This window comes from Centroberyx gerrardi, chromosome 13 (assembly GCF_048128805.1).
Source record: "Centroberyx gerrardi isolate f3 chromosome 13, fCenGer3.hap1.cur.20231027, whole genome shotgun sequence".
NCBI lineage: Eukaryota > Metazoa > Chordata > Actinopteri > Beryciformes > Berycidae > Centroberyx > Centroberyx gerrardi.
This window is the reverse complement of record NC_136009.1, coordinates 31252742-31262448: the sequence shown is the minus strand read 5'-3', so window position 1 is coordinate 31262448 and position 9707 is coordinate 31252742. Positions and strand designations below refer to the sequence as shown.

Sequence of the window (9707 nt, the reverse complement as noted above, 5' to 3'; positions counted from 1 at the left end):
TAATTTGACTGTTTCCAGAATAGATCAGGTGATCTGATGCATTTATTGCTGCATTTTCTGTTTTCTCTTCATTATTAGCCTGGGGTCTGACGCATGCGCACTGCCTCCTCCTTTATCTCGTCATGGAGGAGCGTCAAGTTCCCGGAATGAGACAAGATCAAACCGGAAGTCAAGTGATTTGGCCTCAAAATAAAAGTTCAAGTCAAATTTAAACTTCAAGCAAACTCGCTGTGCTTTATACAACAGGAAAATACATAAGAAGTAGTGCAAAATACACATCACATCGATAAAAATCAAAATAAAAAAATATACATATACAAATAGAGACACCCCCCCCCCCCCCAACACACACACACACTGGTACCTCACACATCTGCAGCTGGAACAGAAACCAGATTCCATTCAGAAGATAAAAGAATGGAGACTATAGAGGACAGGCCGAAATACAAGAAAAGATGGGATGAGGTGAGGTGAGGTGAGATGAGATGAGGTGAGGTGAGGTGAGATGTGATGAGATGAGATGAGGTGAGGTGAGGTGAGGTGAGATGAGGTGAGGTGAGGTGAGATGAAAGGGTTATTAATGGCCCCTGCAGGGAGACTAATGTTAATGAACTAGATCTGTGTGCATTTTGAAATAAGTGAAAATTAAAATTATATTCATGTAACATAGACCGACATGCTGTGAAAAGGATATTTTGGGGTAAAAAGATAGTCTTCAGACTATCTGCATGTTCGCTGCTCAGCTGTGATAGTGATATTATCATTACAGACTCCTTAAAAAAATATTTAAATTTTTGTCATTTCTATATTTCTTAGTATTTCATATTCCTACCACTGATCTATAATATACTTAATTATAGATCAGTGAGTAGTACTACAAACGTTGCAGCAAAACATCGAGTTCGCCAACACGGCTTTTATTTTGAAACGCGTAGCCGGAAGTGCTGTTGTTTGTTGCGTGTAACTCGACAGTGGTGAGAAGACGGAGAGAAAGGAACAGGGAGGACAGAGGAGATGAATCATCCTCAGCAGAAATAACACGCGCAGCTTTTCTGTTTATTTCACTCAGTTCCCGCCGCGGCTGGAGACATGGAGACTCTGTCGGTCCGGTCGGTGTGACCCGGTTAGCAGCGGAGGCAGCGCGCGGGGTGGGTCTTCTCCTCCCGGTTTCCATCCTCCTCCTGCAGCAGGCTGTCGGCCGCCCGCCCGGGCTCGGTGTGTTTTCTCGGGGTTTGTCGGAGCCTCGTCCCCGCGGCAGGATGCCGGACCAGATCTCGGTGTGCGACTTCCTGTCGGAGACCACGGAGGACTACAACTCCCCGACCACGTCCAGCTTCACCACCCGGCTGCACAGCTGCAGGAACACCGTCAGCATCCTGGAGGAGGTGAGAGAGGAGCTGCTGTCTGTCTGTCTGTCTGTCTGTCTGCCTGCCTGTCTGTCTGTCTGTCTGTCTGTCTGTCTGTCTGTCTGTCTGTCTGCCTGCCTGTCTGTCTGTCTGTCTGCCTGTCTATCTCTGTCTGCCTTTCTGTCTGTCTGTCTGTCCAGAATTAAACCTTTAGAAAACATCAGTGCACTTTGATTTGAACTGATATCTGTGTGCATCAGACCAGTTGCTGCTGTTTCTAAATGCTAAATGAGATTGACGCCAAACTCCATAAAAAAAAACAATATTTAAAGTTTTCTTACTTGTCGGAGAAGGTAAAGATGTCATATAATAAGACTTAAAACCTAATTTCAATAATTAGGAGCCAGTCTTCAATTCGGCCTACATACAACCCACCAAGCAGCACGTTATTCCAACAAAATCACAACTTTTGTAATTGCTTCCCACTTCTCTCTACCGCTCTCCACGGTCCGTTTTGGTAGAAGACGATTGAAGGAATAGCAAGCGAACCGATTGCAAAAGTTGAAATTGATTTGAAGTATGTAATGCTTGGTGGATTATATGATAGCCGTATTAAAGAGTGGCTCTTATTTTTTCAGAAAGGTTTTGAATAATGTTTTACGGTTAATGTTTGTTCGCCGATGAGCAAGAAACGTTTAAACAGCCAGATTTCTGAATGGAGTTCTGTTTGACGGTTTTCCGTCAGAGAGAACGTCACATATGCGCGCCAGGCTCCATCCCGTCCCCGTGTTGGAGCTGCGGGGAAGTCTGTCTGTCTGCCTGTCTGTCCCTCTGCCGGTCTGTCTGTCTGCCTGTCTCCTTCTGCCTGTCTGTCCCTCTGTCTGTCTCAGCCTGTATCTGGTCCACTGAGCCCAGCAGGCCTGACCCACACCTATTTATATTCAGACAGACTATCTGCATGTTCGCTGCTCAGCTGTTATAGTGATATTAATACAGAAACCCAGTTCACCTGCTTCATCACACTGAGGGAAATCCTTCTGATATAAAGTCACACTGAGCATCAGGCAGAGTGTCACTTTAAAAAAGGAGAGAAAAAGGGAAAAAAAAACATTAATGAATGCTTTTCTGAAAATGTTTCTTTTTTCCCTCATTTTGGTGTTTGTTTGACTGGAGGTCAGAGGTCAGAGGTCACCGCTCTCCACTGCTGTTTGACCTGGTAGAGACTTTAGTGTTCAACCTGTTTAGAGAGAGAGAGAGAGAGACGATAGGAATGAATGCAGCTTGTTTCGTCTTGTTTGATTTCATTGCTGGATTCATTTGATCATCTTTGAAACAAAGCTGCCCCCCCCCCCCCCAAAAAAAAAAAAAAAAAAAAAAAAAAAAAACAAACCCATCATCCCAGCATTTATTTTCCAATCAGATTCAGTTTGATGCTACGTCACGATCAGTATCACCTGTTAGAGCTGTCTAACTAAACATCAGATGGTTTTTCTGTTTGTGTCCAGCAGAGGGCGACCTGATGTGACACAAACATAATACAATCAAACAGTAGAGTGTTGTGATGCATTGTGGGAAGGCTCTGTCTAGCACCACCACTTACTGGAAGAATCACTAGCTGCTGTTTCATTACTACTGGTTTCAGTGGAGAGTTGTAGTGTCCTGAGGTCTACTGGTTTCAGTGGAGAGTTGTAGTGTCCTGAGGTCTACTGGTTTCAGTGGAGAGTTGGTCTACTGGTTTCAGTGGAGAGTTGTAGTGTCCTGAGGTCTACTGGTCTCAGTGGAGAGTTGGCCTACTGGTCTCAGTGGAGAGTTGTAGTGTTCTGAGGTCTACTGGTTTCAGTGGAGAGTTGTAGTGTCCTGAGGTCTACTGGTCTCAGTGGAGAGTTGTAGTGTCCTGAGGTCTACTGGTCTCAGTGGAGAGTTGTAGTGTCCTGAGGTCTACTGGTCTCAGTGGAGAGTTGGTCTACTGGTCTCAGTGGAGAGTTGTAGTGTCCTGAGGTCTACTGGTCTCAGTGGAGAGTTGTAGTGTCCTGAGGCCTACTGGTCTCAGTGGAGAGTTGTAGTGTCCTGAGGTCTACTGGTCTCAGTGGAGAGTTGTAGTGTCCTGAGGTCTACTGGTCTCAGTGGAGAGTTGTAGTGTCCTGAGGTCTACTGGTCTCAGTGGAGAGTTGTAGTGTCCTGAGGTCTACTGGTCTCAGTGGAGAGTTGGTCTACTGGTCTCAGTGGAGAGTTGTAGTGTCCTGAGGTCTACTGGTCTCAGTGGAGAGTTGTAGTGTCCTGAGGTCTACTGGTCTCAGTGGAGAGTTGTAGTGTCCTGAGGTCTACTGGTCTCAGTGGAGAGTTGTAGTGTCCTGAGGTCTACTGGTCTCAGTGGAGAGTTGTAGTGTCCTGAGGTCTACTGGTCTCAGTGGAGAGTTGTAGTGTCTGTGCAGTATTAGTAGTAGCACCAGATTGGTTCCATATATGGATGATGATGGTGATGATGATGAAGGTCGGCGTGGCGCTGCAGGTCACACCACATGGTTGCCCTGACGACCTACATCCCCTGGCCAGGTTGCCGTGGCAACAGAGTCAGCCATCAGCACGGGAACGGCATCACATCTGGTCCCCCCAGAATAGAATAGAATAGAAGCTGAAACAGTAAAACTGAGCAGACTTTCTGTTCACACACATTTTATTTCTATCAGTTTATTTTACCTTTAATTATTTAAACTTTATTTAACCAGGACAACAAATGGAACAGATTACAGTCAATAAAAGTCCAAATCACAGTGATCTGGTTGGCTGGAGGACGATGATGTCAGAACATCAAACACTCATCCGTCCAGCAGGATCCAGCAGCTGACTCAGCACTCCACAACCACTTTGGTTCTTACTTAGGCCACTTCCACAGGAAGTGATGTCATTAAACCATTAAAGCAGTTAAAGCACTCAGGCAGTCAGAGATGAGAGGAGGAAAAGCAGAGAGCTCTCACTCTGCTTCTGTTTCCAGGAACCGCAAGCAGACCAGAGTCTGCTCTCAATGTATTGGTGTTACTGTTAACGTAATGAGATATTAATGTTAAAGTAGTGAGATATTGATGTTTAAGTAGTGAGATATTGATGTTTAAGTAGTGAGATATTAATGTTAAAGTAGTGAGATATTAATATTTAAGTAGTGAGATATTAATGTTTTAGTAGTGTGACTTTAAACCCACAATAAGCACTATCAGACCTTCAAACCATTCCTAACCTAATGTGTGGAAATTTCATTGAGACATAATGATATAAACCAACATCCAGCTGTGTTGCTGTTTCTCTTCTTTTCAAAGCTCCTCCCGCTCCATCATCATTTCATGTTTTTAAAACTAGCTTGGCTCCTCCCTCGCTCTCCCCCTCCCATCCCTGAAAGAAATTGTCATGGCGGAATCGATGAAGCGAGGGAGTAGACTTGTTAAACCGGTAAACGTGCTACCTGCCTCTTCACTTGTCATTGTGGGACATGTGACCTTCAGCAGAAGAGAGATCAGTCAAAGTGAGACTGGTGAGACTTCTCCGTAGGTACAGTTAGCTTAGCTGTTAGCCTTTATGCACGCTGCTTTGCTAGGTTTGTCCTTATGGGCCTCTGTAGTGCAGTGGCGTTGCTGTGCTTTATTTACAAATATGTTGCAGTTTCTGTCGACCCTCTAGTGGTCAGAAAATTGCTTATTGCATCTTTAATGTTGAACTAGTGAGATATTAATGTTAAAAACATCTCAGGTTTATTTGGACCAAAATATTGTAACGTCCAGAGATAAAATCTCACTTTTGTGATGATTTAGTTTCTGACTAGTTATGTTCTCTCTCTCTCTCCTAACAGACAGTGACTCTCTTCTCTCTCTCTCTCTCTCTCTCTCTCTGTCTCTCTCTCTCTGTCTCTCTCTCCAGGCTCTGGATCAGGACCGGACAGCGCTCCAGAAGGTGAAGAAGTCAGTTAAAGCCATCTACAACTCTGGTCAAGGTAAAGGTTGGGTACTGGGTTGGTACTGGGTTGATACTAGGTGGGTACTGGGTTGGTACTGGGTTGGTACTAGGTGGGTACAGGGTTGGTACTAGGTGGGTACTGGGTTGGGTACTGGGTTGGTACTAGGTGGGTACTGGGTTGGGTACTGGGTTGGTACTAGGTGGGTACTGGGTTGGGTACTGGGTTGGTACTAGGTGGGTACTGGGTTGGGTACTGGGTTGGTACTAGGTGGGTACTGGGTTGGGTACTGGGTTGGTACTAGGTGGGTACTGGGTTGGGTACTGGGTTGGTACTAGGTGGGTACTGGGTTGGTACTGGGTTGGTACTAGGTGGGTACAGGGTTGGTACTAGGTGGGTACTGGGTTGGGTACTGGGTTGGTACTAGGTGGGTACTGGGTTGGGTACTGGGTTGGTACTAGGTGGGTACTGGGTTGGGTACTGGGTTGGTACTAGGTGGGTACTGGGTTGGGTACTGGGTTGGTACTAGGTGGGTACAGTCCAAAAACATGCAGGTCAGGTGGATTGAAGACTCTAAATTGCCTATAGGTGAGAGTGTGTTTGTGTAGTATGGTATATGATGTGTGTAATCTAGTTAATGATGTATATGATGTAGTTAATGGTACTGGGTTGGTACTAGGTGGGTACTGGGTTGGTACTGGGTGGCTACTAGGTGGGTACTGGGTTGGTACTAGGTGGGTACTGGGTTGGTACTAGGTGGGTACTGGGTTGGTACTAGGTGGGTACTGGGTTGGTACTGGGTGGGTACTGGGTTGGTACTAGGTGGGTACTGGGTTGGTACTGGGTGGCTAGTAGGTGGGTACTGGGTTGGTACTAGGTGGGTACTGGGTTGGTACTGGGTGGGTACTGGGTTGGTACTAGGTGGGTACTGGGTTGGTACTGGGTGGCTAGTAGGTGGGTACTGGGTTGGTACTAGGTGGGTACTGGGTTGGTACTGGGTGGGTACTGGGTTGGTACTAGGTGGGTACAGGGTTGGTACTAGGTGGGTACTGGGTTGGTACTGGGTGGGTACTCATTTGGTACTGGGTTGGTACTGGGTGGGTACTGGTCCTGTACTGGTTCTGCTGGTTCTACTGGTTACTGTGTCTCAGCTGTGTTTGTTCCCTGCAGAACATGTTGGGAACCAGGAGAGCTTCAGCCAGGCGCTGGAGCGACTCGGAGGAAACAACGCTGAACTGGGATCAGCCTTCGTTAAGTTCTCCTGCCTCGTTAAGGAGCTGGCAGCTCTGCTGAAGAACCTGGTGAGTCAGCTGTCAACCTGTCAATCAACCTGTCAATCATCCTGTCAATCAACCTGTCAATCATCCTGTCAACCAACCTGTCAATCATCCTGTCAATCATCCTATCAATCATCCTGTCAACCAACCTGTCAATCATCCTGTCAACCAACCTGTCAATCAACCTGTCAATCAACCTGTCAATCAACCTGTCAATCAACCTGTCAACCAACCTGTCAATCATCCTGTCAGTCAACCTAATAAAGTGTATTCTATATTTAATATAGTGTAAACTGTAACATATCTAATTTGTTTTTTTGTCTTGTGTTGTCTCCTCCTCTCCTCTCCTCCTCCTTTCCTCTCCTCTCCTCTCCTCCTCTCCTCTCCTCCTCCTCTCCTCTCTCCTCCTCCTCTCCTCTCCTCTCCTCTCCTCTCCTCTCCTCTCCTCTCCTCTCCTCCTTTCCTCTCCTCTCCTCTCCTCTCCTCTCCTCCTCTCCTCCTCTCCTCCTCTCCTCTCCTCTCTCCTCCTCCTCTCCTCTCCTCCTCTCCTCTCTCCTCCTCCTCTCCTCTCCTCTCCTCTCCTCCTCTCCTCCTCTCCTCCTCAGCTCCAGAGTCTCAGTCATAATGTAATTTTCACTCTGGACTCCTTGTTGAAGGGAGATCTGAAAGGAGTTAAAGGGGTAAGAATGGTTGTTATTATTATTATTATTATTATTTGAGTTGATTAAGTTATTATAGTTTCATGTTTTGATTTAGCAGTTAGTTTTGGTTTGTGTCAGTATGTAGTACAGTATAATATATTTGGGCTCCACAGCTGAAAATGGTGATTTTTTTTCTGGATCGATCATTTTTGAAATATTGTAATATTTTGCTTCTATAACTGCTGGAGTTTCCCTTCAGCTGGGAGATAATTCTCCAGTCAGACACTCTGCTCTCTCTCTGGACTCAAACAGAAACATAAACCTTTAGCATTTTCACTTTAGTTTAGTTTGGAACCAGCTAATGTGATTTCAGTTTGTTTTCAGAGAGTGTTTGTTAGTTTTAGATTATTTTTATTTTCTCAAGGCATTTCTGTTTTAGCTTTTCCATATTTTACTTTACTTACTTCTACTAAGTGTCGTTTGGTGTGGAAAGTGAAGAGAATTGAGTCTTCTTCTTCTCTCCTTCAGGATATAAAGAAACCTTTCGAAAAAGCCTGGAAAGACTACGAAACCAAGTTGTGAGTCATTTTGTTGACATGACGCTTTAAAATCTGTAACATCTTCACTCGTCTTCTCCCACCCAGACTGAACTTCACATGAACTTTGACCTTTCTTCCAACAGGTTAGGTCAGGCTCCATTTTTTCCCAGGATGATCAGTTGATCACAGGAAAGCATTCTGACAAGATTATGAAGATTTGTTTTGCATAATAGGTTAATAGAAATTGTTTGCACTGACAGGGAAACTCAAATCACTTTCAAATCATCACCTCTGTTTATTCTCATCAGTCAGATGTTGGAGAAAATGGAAAGTTTGCAGTTAAAGGTCTCAGAATGAGTTTCCTTCCTCGTCCAGTTTCACTGCGTCACAGAAGACATTAGAGGCATCAGCAGCCTCACTGATGAAAACATTACTGAGCAATACAAACTGAGAGATGACAGTCCACATCAGATCAGATCAGATGAAATTGAAATGGTTGTTTCAGTATCCAATAGTAACAGCATACATCAAAGAAAGACGGAATATAAATAACAGAACTGACTGTTACACCTCCAGAACATGTTACATAAGAATATTAAACACAGTTAATGATATAAAGACGTAAGCATGATAATCGTATGTGTTTCCAGCACTAAGATAGAGAAGGAGAAGAGGGAACACGCTAAGCAACACGGGATGATCCGCACCGAGATCACCGGAGCCGAGATCGCCGAGGAGATGGAGAAGGAGAGGAGGCTGTTCCAGCTGCAGATGTGTGAGGTGTGTGTGTGTGTGTGTGTGTGAGGTGTGTGAGGTGTGTGTGTGTGTGAGGTGTGTGTGTGTGTGTGTGTGTGTGTGTGTGTGTGAGGTGTGTGAGGTGTGTGAGGTGTGTGAGGTGTGTGTGTGGGTGTGTGAGGTGTGTGAGGTGTGTGTGGTGTGTGTGGTGTGTGTGTGGGTGTGTGAGGTGTGTGTGTGTGTGTGTGGGTGTGTGAGGTGTGTGTGTGTGTGTGAGGTGTGTGGGTGTGTGAGGTGTGTGTGAGGTGTGTGTGTGAGGTGTGTGTGTGTGTGTGTGTGTGTGTGAGGTGTGTGTGTGTGTGTGTGTGAGGTGTGTGTGTGTGTGTGTGAGGTGTGTGTGTGTGTGAGGTGTGTGTGTGTTAAAATATATGAAAGCTACGTGTATCATTTTCCCATCAATAAATCATCAGCACATTAGTTCAGAGACATTAGTGTAATTACAGTAAACATTTTTTTGTGTTCTGTGTTCTCTGTTCTCTGTTCTGTGTTCTGTGTTCTGTGTTCTCTGTGTTCTGTGTTCTGTGTTCTCTGTTCTCTGTTCTGTGTTCTGTGTTCTCTGTGTTCTGTGTTCTGTGTTCTGTGTTCTCTGTGTTCTGTGTTCTGTGTTCTGTGTTCTCTGTGTTCTGTGTTCTGTGTTCTGTGTTCTCTGTGTTCTGTGTTCTGTGTTCTGTGTTCTCTGTGTTCTGTGTTCTGTGTTCTCTGTTCTCTGTTCTGTGTTCTGTGTTCTCTGTGTTCTGTGTTCTGTGTTCTGTGTTCTCTGTGTTCTGTGTTCTGTGTTCTCTGTGTTCTGTGTTCTGTGTTCTGTGTTCTGTCCAACAGTACCTGATCAAAGTCAATGAGATCAAAACCAAGAAGGGAGTCGACCTGCTGCAGAACCTCATTAAGTATTACCACGCCCAGTGCAAGTAAGTACTGCTGTACTGCTGTAGTGTTTCCCCAAGGGATTAATAAAGTGCTGTCTTATCTTATCTTATCTTATCTTATCTTAGTACTGCAGTACTCCTGTAGTACTGCCTTATTCCTGTAGTACTGCCTTACTCCTGTAGTACTGCCTTACTCCTGTAGTACTGCAGTACTCCTGTAGTACTGCCTTATTCCTGTAGTACTGCCTTACTCCTGTAGTACTGCCTTACTCCTGTAGTACTGCCTTACTCCTGTAGTACTGCAGT

At 45.2% G+C, this 9707-nt stretch overlaps 1 protein-coding gene across 1 annotated transcript in view; it reads left to right on the top strand.

Moving 5' to 3' along the window:
- The first annotated feature begins 1259 nt into the window (after positions 1–1259).
- Positions 1260–9707, top strand: part of asap1a (ArfGAP with SH3 domain, ankyrin repeat and PH domain 1a) — a 27204-nt gene continuing 18756 nt past the window's right edge. The window contains exons 1-7 of the mRNA XM_078287663.1: positions 1260–1385; positions 5253–5325; positions 6457–6587; positions 7169–7243; positions 7733–7782; positions 8394–8523; positions 9358–9443. Coding sequence (XP_078143789.1) covers positions 1260–1385; positions 5253–5325; positions 6457–6587; positions 7169–7243; positions 7733–7782; positions 8394–8523; positions 9358–9443 — 671 coding nt within the window. The remainder of the gene's footprint in view (positions 1386–5252; positions 5326–6456; positions 6588–7168; positions 7244–7732; positions 7783–8393; positions 8524–9357; positions 9444–9707) is intronic.